This window comes from Pteronotus mesoamericanus, unplaced genomic scaffold (assembly GCF_021234165.1).
Source record: "Pteronotus mesoamericanus isolate MK-2021 breed Mesoamerican mustached bat unplaced genomic scaffold, CSHL_Meso_final contig_52, whole genome shotgun sequence".
NCBI lineage: Eukaryota > Metazoa > Chordata > Mammalia > Chiroptera > Mormoopidae > Pteronotus > Pteronotus mesoamericanus.
This window is the reverse complement of record NW_026555189.1, coordinates 740,130-756,970: the sequence shown is the minus strand read 5'-3', so window position 1 is coordinate 756,970 and position 16,841 is coordinate 740,130. Positions and strand designations below refer to the sequence as shown.

At 46.1% G+C, this 16,841-nt stretch overlaps 1 protein-coding gene across 3 annotated transcripts in view; it reads left to right on the top strand.

Moving 5' to 3' along the window:
* Positions 1-16,841, top strand: part of CDH13 (cadherin 13) — a 983,248-nt gene that overhangs the window by 888,405 nt on the left and 78,002 nt on the right. For all 3 annotated transcript variants that reach the window (XM_054579129.1, XM_054579128.1, XM_054579130.1), the window contains one exon: positions 2,503-2,756. In XM_054579129.1, the coding sequence (XP_054435104.1) occupies positions 2,503-2,756 (254 nt within the window). The remainder of the gene's footprint in view (positions 1-2,502; positions 2,757-16,841) is intronic.

Below are 16,841 nucleotides of genomic sequence, written 5' to 3'. Positions count from 1 at the left end.
TCTGCAGGCAACAGCCTACCAGGCTGACAGTGGCTTAAATAATAAAGATAACTTAATGATCTCCATAACTAAATGAAGGTAGGGCAGCCTACGATTCACTGGCAATGGAAGGTGTCACAGAGACAGCAGGGGGCAAGCAGATGCTTCTGGCTTTGTCCTCATGGAATAAAATAGCTGCCAAAGCCCCAGGCATCACACCTTCCCAGTGCTGTGGTGCAAGACAGGAAACAAAGAGGCAACCAGGCAAGTGAGACAGACAGATGGACAGAGGGAGAGAGAGAGAGAGAGAGTGCTAGCTCTTGTGTGTACCTATCCTCTCATTAGAGAAGAAAATATCTTTTTCACAGGTCCCCCAGGCAGTTTTCCACGATATGTCATTGGCCAGGTGACACATGTCCACCCTCAGCTGCAAGGAAAGCCTTTGCAGTAAAAGGTGGGTAACGGAGAAGCAGGGAGGGCATGGCCATGGGGCAGCCAGGGCACATAGTCCTGCCCTGACCAGTCAGCAGCCAGCGCACTGAAGAACTAGAGGGAGCCTCGGGATGGTGTGGTTTGTGGGGGAGTCCTGCCTCCCCGCAGGACCAAACCCTACAGGTTCTGGGAAATGGACACCTGTTTCCTCTTTAAAACATTCTGGTCAGAAACTCCCTTAGTTGCTTTGTAACACTATTTCAAAATGTCAGAGTTACTCTTTCAGCTGAATGTAGCCCGGCCACCCTCTTAAGTCTGTTTCCTCTTTTATCCACAGAGGAGGAGCAAGCTTCAGGAAAACAGGCATCTTTTCTCCCCAATGCCATCAGATTTAAAAATCACTCTTGGATTACCTCTAACCCCTCCCTCCTCCCGACGACAAACCCCAGCTCCCTCACCCTTCCCATGTGGCCCAACTGTTCTAGCCTTTAAATCCTCCAGGACGGTGGTCCACACCCTTTCTTGACACTTGATGAAATATTAATTGACTTGGATCTCTGTAACTTTATTGTGTTTTCAATTTCCTCCCATCCATCACACGGAGACCCTGTGTGACAAGACTAGTCATATTAATAGGCTCAGAGGCTCAAGACAACAGAGGGCTCTTAATCCCACAAGACGCAGGGCAGGCCTTAGAAGGGACTGGAACAGAGACCAGTGATTTACCAGCTCTAGGTGGATGGGCCCGGGGCATCGTACAGCCAGAACTATTGCCCACTGCAGTGTGCAAACAGAAGTGAACAGTGGAGAGGTTCTGCTCCCCAGAAAAGCCAGTCTCCGCTGTGTGGCTCCCTCTCTCTGCTCCCCTCCCGCGGTAGAATTGTTCAAGTCTCAGGCCCTCCACAGCCAGCACTCTGTTTAGGGAATGCGGGCCCGGGAACAAACAGGAAAAACCAGGCAGGAGGGCAGTGGCTCTCTGGCTATTTCGATTCCACATTCTTCTTTCTCACAATCTTAACAGCTTGTTATTGTGTCTGACTCTAGACCAATCTCTGCATGAAACTTTCAACATGTATCATCTCCGCTAATCTTTACAACCGTCCTTTGTACTGGGACTTTATTGATGGGAAGACTGAGAGTCCAGGAGGTGCAGTGATTGCCTATGGTTTTATAAGTTCTATAGTTATTAATGCCAGGGCTAGGACTTGACCTTGGCCCTTCTCGTATTTGGGAGTGAAGATGGCGCTTTCACCTAAGTCCATTGCTTCAGCGGGAATAGCAGCCCAAGGCTGAGCGGAGGACTGGGTCACGGTCAGAATCACGTGTAGAAACCCCACCCAGTGTGACCGGCAGTTTATTGTCTCATCAGGGCTGCCCTTTGGCCCTGAGGGCGGGGCATTCCAGCATTGTGTTGGACTGTTCCAGACGCGGCTAGGTGTCTGGTGTCACTTCCCCTGCCCGGTGTATGTCCAGAGAGCTCCAAGTTACTGCAACAATTAAAAATGCCCCCACATATTTTTAAAGCCCTCAGGTGGAAAAGAGCCCAGAGGTTTCACCCCACGTATCTCAACCTCTCAGATTCTTTTCCCACAGGACCCCCAACAGTACCCCTGAGCCCGTAGGTCCTGTACCTTAAGTGCTATGGAGCCCCCAGTGCTCACGCCTTGTGGCCAGAGAGTGGGAATCATTAGAAGTAGGACCTTGGTTTGCCTCTCCCATTGGATCTCCCACAGTGACAGCGGCAGGGACACCGTGAAGCTGATGAAGCTGAGGCTTCCGGGTCCCTCATCCGCCTGAGCCCCCTTGAGTGCTGGAGTTGTGGAGTTACAGGTTACCGGTGGGAGCTTTTTAATGTCTGGTAGCCAGTGAGTGGCTGAAAGAGATCTTAGAAGGGAGGCTCCAGATCTCTGTAGCTGTATGTTTCATATGCTTTTTCTTAAAGAGTTCCCCCAAATTGCATAAAACTTAGCCCACAAAACCTGGATCCATCCCTAAACATCCACCTGTGCTCGGGGAATGTCAGGGGGACCTGATGCAAAAGCATCTGCCTTGGTGGCACTCGTGTGCTGAGCCCCTCTCTCTGCGTTCCAGCCTCTGGACTATGAGATTTCCGCCTTTCACACCCTGCTGATCAAAGTGGAAAACGAGGACCCGCTCGTACCCGACGTCTCCTATGGCCCCAGCTCCACGGCGACTGTGCACATTACTGTCCTGGATGTCAACGAGGGTCCGGTTTTCTACCCCAACCCCATGATGGTGACCCGGCAGGAGAACATCTCCGTGGGCAGCATGCTGTTGACGGTGAACGCCACGGACCCCGATTCCCTGCAGCATCAAACCATCAGGTGAGTGAGTGACTCCGGAGCCCCAGACGGGAGGCAGGCACGAATCGCTTTTCTTTTCCGGCCACAGGGCTGGTTGTCAGGCGCAAACTACCATTAAATTGAATTCCTTAATTATCTGGGTAAGTGGGAGATACGTGTCATAAGCGTTGATGGCCAAAGACACCAAGGGACAGGGCTTGCTAAATGGGAACATTGCCCCAACCCATGATTCCGCGGCAGCAGATCAGCCAGGGAGGAGAGTGGCTTCAGGGCTGTGTTCCCAAATGACGAGGGATGTCTGCCAGCACCGAGCACAGTCCCCAAAGGGAGAGATAAAGGAGCCACCATAGATGGCCCCGTGAATTTCAGACACTTGACCTATTTTATTGTTACCACAACTTTATGAGAAAGTCATTGGCTAGCTCCATATACAGATAAAGGTCTTCTGAATTCAGAGAGGTTCAGCGAGTTGCTCAAGCCTGCCCAGCTTAGTAGCAGAGGAATCTGGATGAAAACAAAACAGGTCCACAAAGTCTGTGCTCTGCTAAGTTCTATGGACCCTGAACTGTCGGAAGGTAAGACAATGCCTAGTACTTAGGAATGGACCATCAGGGTTGGGTTTTCTACTGAAGAATGGCAGCCCCCCCCCCCAAAAAAAAGGCTTGGTTGGAGCATCGTCCTGTACACCAAAATGTTGTGGGTTTGATTCCCAGTCGGGGCATGTACCTAGATTTCGGGTTCAATCCCTGGTTGGGGCATATATGGGAGGCAACCAAATTCTCTCCACCTCCCTCTGTCCCTCTCCCTCTGTCTCTCCCTCTCTTCCTTCCTCTAAAATCAATAAACATATCCTTAGGTAAGTATTTAAAAGTAAAGTCTTCAACAATTTCTGCCTTCCTTTAAGCTCTGTCCCATGCTTAGAAAGAAGCTATTTCATAATGAGACTTAATTAAATGATCGTTATCCACAGTGCATCTAATGCTAGTGAAGAGGAGATGCCCTCATTGGTACATTGTTTCACAATAAACAATCAGCATGCAGGTCCAAATGCACACTTATCTCTGCGAAAGAAAGTTATTAATCTTTCTCTTCCAAAATCTAATCTTCTCATCTGAGGTACAGATAATCAAGTATTAGACACACTTTTAATAAACATGTGTCTTATTTTCCCGATTTGAAACACCTGAAAATGCGCCACCATCTTCACTTCAGCCCCTCAACCATGGAGCAAGCTGGCAGATAAGTAGTGGAAATTATTTTTCAATCCCAAAAGGGAATGCTTAAAAAAATTTATTATGGTGACACTGGTTAATAATATTATATAGGCTTCAAGTGAATAATTCTATAATACATCATCTGTCTATTGTATTGTGTGTTCCCCATCCAAGGTTGTCTCTTTCTGTCACCATTTAGCCAATTAAAAACATTTTTAATTTTTTGAGGACAATCCATACTGTTTTACACAGTGGCTGCTCCAGTCTGCATTCCCACTGACAGTTCATGAGGGCTCTCCTTTCTCTGCATTCTCACCAGCACTTGTTGTTTGTTGATTTATCGATGATGACCATTCTGACGGGGGGGGGGGGTAATATCTCATTGTGGTTTTAATTTGCATCTCTCTGATGACTTGTGCGGTTGAGCATCTTTTCTTATGTCTATTGGCCACCTGTATGTCCTCTTTGGAAAAGTGTCTATACAGGTCCTTTGCCCATTTTTTAATTGGATTGTGGGTGTTGTTTTTTTTTTTTTTTTAGTTGTTTAAGTTCTTTATAAATTTTGGCTATGAACCCCTTATCAGATGTACTATATCATTAGTGAATATGTTCTCTCATTCAGTGGGCTGTCTTTTCATTTTGTTAACAATTCCCTTTGCTGTGCAAAAACTTTGTAGAGTGATGTAGTCCCATTTGTTTATTTTTGTTGTTGTTTCCCTTGCCCAAGAAGATGTATCAGAAAAAATGCTGCTATGAGAAATATTCAAGACTTTACTGCCTATATTTCCCTCTAGGATTTTTATGGTTTCAAGTCATACATTTAAGTCTTTCATCGATTTTGAGTTTATTCTTGTGCATGGTGTAAAAAGGTGGTCTAATTTAATTTTTTTTGCATGTATCTGTCTAATTTTCCCAGCACTATTTATTGAACAGGCTGCCTTTACACCAAAAGGGGATTTATTTTTACAACAAAACTCTGAAATACTAGATGAACTAGATAAAGGTGAGAAATAATACCAAATCCTATAATAATGTGAATCTGGAATGGCCAATCTTTGTTTTTCCATTTCTTTTTACCTTCCTTTCCTTCTTGGTCTCTAGCAAAGGAACCATGCAACTTAAACATCAAAAAGAAAACTTTCTGTAAGTAGTTAGAGGAAGAAAGCCGTAGCTTAACTAACTGTATGGCAATTGGACAAATTGACACTGTCTTCATTGGAGCTTAACTGTCATTTTGGACTTCAGCGATAGGAGTTGGGAGAGAGAGGAAATGAATTGAAATGGGTTAATAGTGCTAAACATGGAACTCTGCCATGGCTGCGTAACTTGGGATGTCAGGCATGAAAGTGTTACTGTGACGGTAAGGGACAGATGCAAATGTCTGGGAGGAGAGGTCCCACTATGGTGGGACAGACAGGTGGAGAGGTGGGCCGGCTGACTTACGCAAAGGGAGAATATAGTGGAAGATTCCACAGATAGTTTATATAATTGAAAAATACATTTAGAATGAGGTCCAAGATTGCATAGGGCGTCGCTGAGTCTCTAGGTAATGGGACTCCCAGGCTGACATGTCAGGCTCTCACAGGAAAATGAACCACTTCCGGCCCATCTCTCAGGGTCTTTCAGCCCATGGTTCCCACACCCGGGAGTGAGCCTGCTTTGCCTGAGCAGGAGTCCTGAGCCTTCTGACTCAGGGAACCTTGACAGTCAATGGAGATGGTGTTCTCAGATATGGCCGCCCCCACTACAGGCAGCCAATTGAGAAAGGGAAGGAAATCCCATCTGACATGGGAGTGTGGTGCTTGAAGTACAGTAACAGGACACAGTAAACAATCTCAGCAAACTGAGTCAGGGGACAGGATTTCGGCCTGGAGAGGGAGGGGGTGACTGGCGAGAGCCAAGACATTGAGGGACATCAAGGACAGGATTTGAGACGCGGAGGACAAAGACCTAGTTATTGGAAATGGGGTACAAGGGCTCCCCATTCTATCACGTGTAGAATGTCAGTGTCACCGGCTGTGTGAGACAAGGTCAGAGACCCAGTTTGTAAATTACATGAGGTGAGACTTGTGGTAAAAAGCAGGAATGTAGAAAGCTCTGAAGACCTTCATGTTTCTGCAGTCGATCATCACAGGTACGACCCCAGTCAGGCACAAGGTGCCAGAACTTGGCATAAGAGTGACTTATACCAAGAACGCATGTGTCAGCCCGTGTCATCGAAAAGTCCGTGGGGACGAGGGCATCCAGTGTGAGAATCCAGGCGCTCAGAGTATATTCTTCCTCTGCCTCTTGGATCTGCTCTTCCCTGGGTCGGCTTCATCCTCAGCCATACCCATATGGCTGTGAAGGGATGAGACTACCAACAACACAGTTCCTGTGTCCTACCAGTGGGAAGAGACCCTTCCCAGTTCGTGGTACTAGCCCCAGGACCTGGTCTGGATCTCACCGAGCCAACTGTAACACAGGCCCATCTCAACCAGACAGAACAGCAGGAGGGTAGAACGTGCCCATGGGCTAGTCCAGCCCAGGAGCCCATAGTAGACCCTGGTCCCTAACTGTGACTGTGGTGCTGTCCCAAAGGAAGGCAGGAAACCCTTCCCAAAAGACAGAAGACTCTTTGGGAAGCATGGTCTTTTGGAGAGCCATGGGGACCAAGTTCAGTTCGGTGAATCTCTCAGAATATATAGCTGAGTGTTTGCAGCTGGTGAGCCTAAGAGTTCAGGCATTCAGATTGCTGGGGCTGAGCAGTTTCTGCACAAATCCTTTTCTTGCCTTGAAGCAAAGTAAATGTGTGTGTGCGTGTGCACGTGACACACATTTCTCTCTCTGGCCTGACTCCCCAGACACATTCCTTCATGCTGGGATCCAGAGTTGCCAGACGTGCCCCTCTCTCAGCTTGGCATTGAGTGATCCTCCCTTCCCATCCCTTTTCCCGCCACCCCCACCCACTTTTTCTCCCCTCCCCTCCACCCTTTGTCTCCTGGTGCTGGTTCTGAGCTCATCAAAAGCAGGGATAACATCACTGACAGGTTGAGCTATTGTCACAGGAACTCTTCTGGAAGAAAAGGCTCATTAATTATTTGCCGCCTTTGATCCTGTACACTGAGAAGCACTGTCCCTGGGGCACTGTGTGCGCAGGGGCTGAGCAGGGCTTTGGGGCGGCCCCCCCCCCAGCTGGAGCGTGGTTTCTAATAACCTGCACTTGGCCCCCCAGAATTCTCAGAAAGACACGATGGCCTTGTGAGTGGTGCTGTTATTGTTGGTGAATTAGTGATTCTTCAGGGAGCCGACATTGAAAGAGGAAAGAACTTGACACTGAGAACTCTTATCGTTATCACAAAGAGAGCTCTGAGTTTAGCTGACAAAGGCACACACAAAAAGACGCTGTCCGAGCCGCCTGGCCCTAATGGACTTGATTTTGAGCAGTAGCACACTGGCCTCTGCGGTCCTGCAGGTTGCTGTGGGTGTTCCTGTAGGTCTGTGACTCTGTACATGTCCAAGAGTCTTTTTCTGTGTCTCTCTCTGTGACTGTTTTTCTGGATATATCCTTTTCTCTCTCCATTTCTTTTGTCTCCTTCTCTGTATCTCTGTCACCCTCTGCCCTTTTTCCCTCCCCCGCTCTGTCTCTATTTGCATCTTCTCCCTCTATGTCCATCTTGCTCTCTGCCTCCTGGCCGTCTGTCCTTCTTTGTCTCTGGTTCTCTCTTCCTCTCTCCCTTTCTCTCCTTCCCTCCCCCTTTCCTTTCCTCTTCTTTCTGCTGCCCCCTCCTTCTCTTCCCTCCTGTGCCCTCCTCCTCCTCCCCTTCTCTCGCTCCTCCCTCCCCTCCTTTTTCTTTGTGTCTCTGTCTCTCTCTCCCCGCTCCCCATCTCTATTTTTTTCCTAGCTCTAGCTCATTCCAAGATTTTCTGTGACTCAGCTCCAGTAACCCCATTTCATCTCAAATGACTAACCAGACACTCAAGGCTTTTTAGCACAGTTAGAAATTCTCCACCTGGCCAAGATCCTGCCAGCCCAATTCTGGTCTAAAATGGGAGACTGCTTCCCCACCCCACAGCCCCCCCCAAAACTTAGGAACTTACTTCTAACAAATTCCTGGTCCTGGCCCTCATCTTGTCTTCTATGATGAAAAGCACGTCTCCGGCACAACAATCCCACGACTGGCCCTTTTATGCACCCTTTTATCTCACCAGGGAACATTAAAATCAGCAAAAGGTGCCTTGATCTCTAAGAAGCCTGTAAGTCTAAAGGCAGGAGGTGTCCAGGCATCAGAGTGAATATTCTCACTAAAAAGCCTGGGTTATTAAAACGTGTTACAAAGCCAGTCATACTGTGCTCTTAGCCAAATCAAAACGGACAGCAGTGGTCTAGTGGCAGATGAAATCCTTCTTTTAATAACTTGCATCTTCTCATTCTTATTATAAAGTTAATATAGTTCACAGAGGAAATTTGTGAAAAGGCAGTTAAGAATGAAAAAGACAAAAAGATTTTAAAAAATCTGTCATCATGCCACCGAAGGAAAACCCCCTTTAACCGCGTGAGTCTCTCTCCTTCAGTCGGATGTCTGAGTGCTTTTCTTATTTGTTACCAAAATCGACTCCCGTCATCCCCTGGGTTTGGAACCTGTTGTTTTCACTTCTCATTGTATGGTGAACGGCTTCCTATGTCAAGAAATAGTTATTATTTTTATTCGTTGAATAGTATTATTCTATTACATGAATATACTCATTAATTTATTCATTCCCTTACTGTTAGATGTTTAGTTTCAACTGTTAGCAGTTGTTTAAGAAAAAGGTCAATGGGCATGCTGGTAGCTAAATTGTTTAATGCATCATTAATTTTCTGAAGAATTTTCAGAAAATGCTTTGCTTGAGCAAAAGTATTAACATTAATACTTTTCGCCATATAAAGAATTCTTTGTTTTTTTATACCTAGGCAATCAAATTTCTATTTTCCCTGTGAGTTTGATTAATGTCACGGTTAGAAAGTCATTCTCTGCTCCAAAGTCATGTAAATATTAACACATCCTAAAGTAGAGCAGGTTCTCAGTCTGTCCTCTCAATACATGACAAAGACCCACTTCCACTCCCAGGACAGAGGCGGTTTTCTGCACACACAAGACAGGAACCGGGCACTTGGCAATGACATTGTCTTGTCTCTAATGAAGAGCAGACTTGCGAAACTGAACTTGTTGGCTAATTATTGTCAGAAAGAGCAGCTAAGTGATAATTATGCTGAAATGGCAATGATTGACTGCCTTTGACCAACATTCCCCAAGAAGGAACTCCTACCCTTTGCGACGGCATGGATGGAAATGGAGAGCGTTATGCTCAGTGAAATAAGCCAGGTGGTGAAAGACAAAGACCATATGATCTCACCTATAAGAGGAACCTAATGAACAAAACAAACAAAGGAGCCCAATAGAACCAGAGGCATGGAAACAAGGAACGGACTAACAGTGGCCAGAGGGAGGGAGATGGCAATAAGGAGAGAAAGAAGGGGAAGGGTCTAATCAATGCTCAGGTATAAAGGACCCGTGGACATGGACAACAAGGTGGGGACTGACTGTGCAATGACAGGTGCGGGGAGGGGGTTGGGGCAGGGGACAGCAATGGAAGAAATGGGACAACTGTAACAGCGATAAAAAAAGAACAGAACTGAATAATAGGGACTAACCCTTGCATCTTTGATTTGCTTACTTTGAGAATCACCCGGCAGCTCAATAATTTCGAATGGCCTAAGAGGGCTTATTTCATTCTCTTAACAATCAGAAGATTTCCGGTGAGGCAACCAAGCAGCAATTTCTGTCCTGAACATTTTTCAGACAGATCTCATCTTGCCCAGGGTCTGTAGTAAACAGCTGTGCAGCGGAGACTTCTGCCGGCATAGTGAACATAGAAGATATGCGTTGAGGAAAAATACTGTCCCTGCGCATGTAAAATTACCTATCACCGCTCAACAGTTCTTTGGAAAGGATCATTCATCTAGGGAGCCCATGTGTTTCGAGAAGCACTGTATCTGTGAGGATTGAGTTTAGCTAAATATAAGAGGTACATTCAAAATGATAGTGGCTCAGAGAAGACAGAAGTTTATTTTTTTTTTTCTCACATTAAATAAATCTAGAGTAGGACCGCAGTCCAGGGCCTGTGTGGCTCTTCCGCACACCTGTCAGGGGCCCGGGCTCCTTCCAGCTCGCCCTTCCCCCACCCCGGCTGGCGCCCTCCTCCGCGCACGGTCTGTAGTGACGCCGGCGCTCCAAGCTCATGTCTGCGCTCCCGCGGCCGGAAGGGGGAAGGGGGGAGGGGGGAGGAAAAGGATGACTCCGCTTTTCTAAAGGAGACTTCCTAGGAGTCAACCACATTTTTATTTCGATCTCATTGGCCAAAATTGGTCACATGACCACACCCGAGTTGTGCGAGATACGGGGCTACAAGGTCATATCTTTACTACGGAAGAGTGGATGTTATCAGGTAACTAGATGTTTCTGTCATGGGGCTTGAAGCTTTCTATAAAAATGAAAAAATTTCAATAAAAAATTATGGGTAAATTTTAAAAGACGAAAGCATGCCGTGACATCAGATGTTTACACGATTGAAATAATAGATATGTGTGGTTCTAAAAACAACTGCTTGAGAAAAAGCACAAGGATCCTAGTTGCCCAGTCATTCATTTACTGAATTCATTTAACGGTACTCACTTGAGCCTGCTGTGGGCTTGACACTGCCGGGTGCTGTGTATTGTGGGTGAAACAGGTGGTCTCTGCCTGCAGCCCCCAGGGAGAGTACAGTCACATGAGCAAGAGCTTGTTCTGCAAATGATGACACTCCCAGGAAAGAAGGAAGGAGGAGACCAAAAGGGAGACAGGGGAAGGAAGGAGGGAAATAAATTGCTCCCTTGGAGAGTAAGCACCAGCGATCCGCAGCTGAGGAGGAAGAGCCAAGCTATAGAAAGTGCTCTTTTCCAAGCACCTTGAGGCTCTCGCTGGTCCCCAGACTCCTGAATTCCCCTGGAACCCTGCTACCCTCATGCGTTTGTGCAGGTCTCTGTCTTCTGGGAACTGGGTCCAGAACAAACTAAGCAAAGATGTTCACAGCCCTCGGAGAAATATACTTTGAACAGGATGAAGATAATGTTGCAAGTACTATGCCTAACATTTTTAGGTAACAGTTTGCCAAAACACTGTTGCTGAAGTCATTTAATTCTCACAACCAGCCTGCAAATGAGAAATCCTCAGTCTGCCTTTTTACTGATAAAGTGCAGTCTCTCTGAGCCTCAGTTTATGGGAGGAAACCATGCGAGTGAGGTGTGCAGAGGCTGCGGTGAGAAGGCCTGATGCTTCATTCACCACCGCGGCACCCACCCTGCATATCCTCCGATGTTGGATGAGGCATGACCTCCACAGACAGGGCACTCCAACCTTCAGACTCTGCTCCCAGGGCTTTCCGAACACCTAGTATAACCCTCATAACACTCTCCTGTTATTCCTGACTTCATTGTCCATCTTCCTGCTAAATTCCAGGCTCTCTGAGAATAACAACCATGTTTACCTTCCCTGATTAAGCGCTGGGGCCTCATCGGTACCATTTAATTAAGTAAGCATTTTAGACCCAGCACTGAGACCTTCAAACTTGCCAGGGGCCTACAGAACCGTCAGGGACCTGAACACATAATCTATTGTCTCCGAAATTTGAAAGCAGCAAAATTGAAATGAATAAATATCGACTGCCCATAGCACCATGACAACTGTAGCAGGTAAATTTAACATCTGTGAAAATGTCTTTACATTTGCAAACCATTTGGAAAACTTGCATTGCAAGAAAGTCTCGATATGTACTAGGGAAATCATAGGGAAGTATTAATGAAATATTCCTCGTAGCCAAAAAATTCCAAAAGCAAAAATAGAAAAAAAAAATCTGTTTAACCACTTCAAAAGAAAGAAAACGTATTTGCAATGTGGGTACATTTCAGTATGTTTGATATGGCTTGGGATGAGACCATCAGAAACTGAGAACATCCTTAGAGGTTCAAAGGCCTTAGAGCCCTAGCCCAGCCCGCGACCCAGCCTTGGGAGCTCTCAGTAAGTAGGTGTGATGTGGGTAAACGGCAGCTGGGCTGCGGGTGTCTGTGTGCAAACATGTTTGCGCACAGACAGACTCAGTTTATTGTTATTACTATGATTTTTCATCTTCGAACATTGACTAATGTCTACCAACCATGAAAACATTTGCATGTGTCCCTATTTTAAACCAATTCTAGGAGGCAGGCCTGAGCAGGACAGTCAGGCCTCTTGCTGGACTCCCAGGTCCACGAAAGGCACCTTAAAGGGCCATCTCCATCAGCCAGCTCTTCCTAGGAAGCCTTGATCCAAATTGAGCCTATTCTTTGACGCAGAATATCTGAATCAGATCCAAATTAGATCCCCATCTCTCTGAAGACTGCAGCCCACTTTGTCCTGATTTCGTCAGGGTTTTGAAGTCATTTCCTGGTCCTCCCCCTCGGACATGGAGGCTTTCTGGCTCTGGGGGAGAAGTCATGCATGGGCGCACGCTAGTATGGATTGCAACGGGCAGTGATCAAAATTCAGCCCCGAAGGATTTTTTAAAATGCCCAATTTTGGCTTTTGCTTGTCTTCCTGTGAGTCATCAAGCCCTTTTCTTTAACGCCTTGTTTAATCTAATGTTGAAGTCCATTTGAGGACATTACAAAAAAATGATAGGAAATTGAGCAAAAATCATAGGCTGACTATGGGACATATTATGCTGTATCTTCTAAGACCTCTGGAAATAGATGGCAAAAATCAGTTCACTTGAAAATTTAGATTTTGCCATCATTAGCATTCTCAGAAACACAGAGGTATAGCAGCTTGCCATTTATTGGGAGGGAAAAGGAGGATTTCAAACTCCTGCTTTGAAAAAACAGAGAGAGATTTCAAAACCAGATTTAAGAGTTTAATTTGGGATGACTCCCACCTTTTTTTTGGTTTTGCTTGTTTTGTTACTGAGCTAGGATCATCATGGATTTTTTTTTCACTTATATGTGGAATCGAATGAACAAAATAATTTAACAAACAAATAGAAACAGAAGCATGGATACATAGAACAGACTGACAGAGGGGAGGAGGATTTGTGGGGCTGGATAAAAAGGGTGAAGGAATTAAGCAAAAAGAAAATACGCATGCGCACGCACACACATTTGACACAGAGACACAGAAAACAGTATAATGATAGCCAGAGGGAAAGGGGATGGGGAAAGGTAGAGGTGGGCAAAGGGGGAATAAATAGGGACCAAAGGAGACTTGGCTTCGGACAATGAGCGCACTATGCAGTGTACAGACACTGTTTTATTGAGTTGTACACTTGAAACCTGTATGGTTTTATGAAACAATGTCACCCCAATTAATTTAATTTAACATAACCCACCTTTTAAATTTTAATCAGAAGTTAAAGGCCAAATAATAACACTTCTACCTGGGGAAATTAAGAGAAGAGCCTCTCTCTACTCAAATATATTATTAACATCTCATCTTAATTAAATGTGGTAACTGACCTCAATAATAGGATTTGGGGTGAGATCATTTCTGGTTTTGTTGTTGTTGTTTTTTTCATGAGTTATTTCTTTCTTGAGTCAACACACACAGAGCTTAAAATATAAATGAATTATTTACAGTCGTGTCCTTGTAATTTTTAATTAAAGTGATGTTCTTTCATTGGAAGTTTATGGTGGCAATACATTTTATTGCCTACTCTGCTGTAGAATTTTTAATTATTTATGTAAATATATTAGCACAGCTGACTCTTATTTTTGGTGGTCAGATTTTCTGTTGTGAAGAAGCCAGTGGGAAACATAGGCCTGCTAAATTAAACAACTGAATTTTTAAAGATTTAATATCATCATTGGATAAAAATAGAATTCTGGCTTTTATAATGATCCAGAAATGGAAGATTTTCATTATTAACCTCAATTAGAGGTGTTTTATTTGGTTAATATAAAATAGCTGACCATTTGGATAAACAGTTAAAAGGTTATTTTACAATTCAACCACCATTTTAACATTTGATTACATATGTTGTTATAAATTTGCCATAGACCAGACTTTCATTATTGAAAGCATGGTTTCAAATTGGTTGCATTTGAATATAATTATGATGGTCATTCTTTTCTGCCTGAGAATTTTATTCTTAGAATGAATATAGAAAATATTGATAAATGTTAATATTGTTTCTTGCCCAATGTTTTCCAAGCTGCTAAGTCTGTTTAGCTGTTTTCTTAAATTTTAATAAAGGCATTTGAAATAGATGAGGTTTGCTACAGAAGCGACCAATATAGCAATGACTGAGAAAGCTACACATTTCAGGGTTGCAACGGCAGTCAGTCGGACAGTGCAAATAGCTGATTTATTTCCTATCGCAGTTGTCTGTCAGTCACCAACACCGGGCAGCCAACATACTCCCCTCGGGGTCTCACGAGGGGCTCATCACGGCTTCAGCACTAACCCGGGGAATGGAACTGACGAAACCGTAGCCAGTGAGTCATGTAAGGAATCCGTGTAAGAAATGTGTTTCATCATCTGCTCCCCGCTCGCTTTTCAAAGGAATCTCAGAACCTGTATTTTCAAGTGATGAGACTGTAAACTACAGTTCTCCTACATATGTTTAATTCAGGGCCTTTCTTGTATATTCTAACAGCGTTGGCAGGCATCTCACGATAGGCTCAGACCTTCCGCAGCTGTCTTGAAACTGCCTGGGATCCCTCCGCGAGGGCTCTGCAGGCGGAACGGGACCCCTGGAGGAGAAGGAGGGTTCGGGTGGATGCGCCTCTTCTTCAGTCACTGAGTCACTCATTCATTCCACTGATGTCTAATAAACACCTATCACAGGCTGCGCTCTTTTCTAGGCATGGGGGATACAGCAGCAACAGAGACAGTTAAAAAATATCTGTCGTCTTGGAGATTGTATTCCAGAGGGAGAAAGAGAAAATGAACAAAAAAAATAAATAAATAGCATAGTAGCAGGTGGTTGGTACAAAGGAAAAAAAATAAAGCAGAGAGAGAAGTGGGGGTCTGTAACTCTATACAGGGGCCAGGGAAGGCCTCCAGATGAAATGACATTTCAGTAAAGAACCAAAGGAAGTGACGAGTGAGCCAGGCTGGTATCTGGGAGGAGTCCTCCAATCGGGGTAAATAACAAGTGCAAAGGCCCTGAGGCAGGGGTGTGAGATAGGGCTGGTGGGAACCCATCTGCCTGGAGCAGAGAGAGCCAGGATGAAGGGGAGACAAGGGAGGTGAGGCCGTAGGCACACAGGGGTAAGTTGTTTTGCTCTGAATAAGACCAGAAATGAAATACTTTGGTGGTTTTAGAGAAGAGAAGGTGGGAGGGGATTAAGGAGAAGGGAGACAGCAGACCAGTGGGGAGGGTGCTGCGGTGACCCAGGCAAGGGGTGCGGGGACATGGGCCTGAGCGCCAGCAGGGCCAGCAGAGAGGAGCAGACAGACGCTGGACACGTTTGGACGGTAATGGCAGCAGGAGTTGCTAACCAATTGTGTGAGGTGTGTGTGTGTGTACGAGAGAGAGGGAGGGTAACAAAAATCGACTTCAAGGCTTTTGTCCTAAACAACTGGAAGGAGAGGGTGGCCCAGTTATGAGACAGGCGGGCTCGCTAGAGAAGCGGCATGGGCGAGGAGAAGTATCAGGGACTCGGTTTTGACCATGCAGAGTTTGGGACAGAGATAGGGAGCAGGAGACCTGGATAGCAGGGAGCGTCTGGTCTGGAGATAAAAGCCTGGATATCATCTTCGTTCAGATGGAATTTATATCCCTGAGCCTTTGAGATGCCCAAAGAGGTGAGCGAAGACAGAAAAGAAAGGGGGCTCAGCGGTGAAGCCCTGAGACGTGCTAACGATCAGAGGAGGGGCATGAGGGGCTGCTCCCTGAGACCGACCGAGCGAACACAGTTAAATACAATACATGACTCGAAAGCAGCAGGTCCGCCGTCTCCACAGGGGCTGCTTCCTCGGGCCCCAGGGGGAGTGGACACTCTCAGCCAGGCCTTGATCTGCCCTGGGTTGGCTTGGCTCTGTCCACTCCCCCTCGTCTGCCATCAGTATGTCGTGCCTCCTCCTCCAGCCCACTGCCCTACCACGGTCACGCTAAGTCTGCCTCTTTCCCAGAGCTGTGCTGAAGTGCTCGTGGCCCCAACAGGGTGGCTGCAGTTATTTCATCCCAGACACCGTTTTCCATACTTTACATGTATAATCGCCTCTCTAATTTCACAACAACCCTGTAAGGGAGGTGCTGCACTGGCCCCATTTCACAGGTGAGAGCAATGAGGTTCAGAGAGATTCAGGAACTTGCCCAGGGTCACGCGGACTCACGGGCAGGAAGTCTGATCACAAAGCAGGCCTCTTTACCTCTCTACTCCTCTGCCTCCTAAACCAAAACCAGAGAAGCTCAGCTCTCAATGTACAGTTACAACCGGCCCAATAGCTTTACCGTGTTTGGATTTTTCAGAGTAAAATTGTGCCTTCTAGTTCTGATATCAGCTGATAGTCCTGAATCTAGGGCAACTTTCCCCACTAAATCCCAACACAAATACCTCTGCTGCATGGATGCCTGTAAGGACCACAGGGAGGGGGCTTGGGTGGAGCAGCCTGGACTAGAGGCTGCAGAAGCCCCCGGGGATGCACACGTCCAGCCAGCTGTGCCCTTCCCCACAGCTCAGAAGCTCTTCCTGTTGTCACTTGACAGGGGTGGCTTTTCTGGCTGGACACACCTGCTGCACGTTTGCAGTGCTCAATGTTTGTCCTGGCTGCCTCTGTCACAGGGCGTTCTTGTAGTTGGTTCACATCCCTTCCCTGTGCCTTAGAGAGAACAATGCTCCATCATACCGTCATTTCCT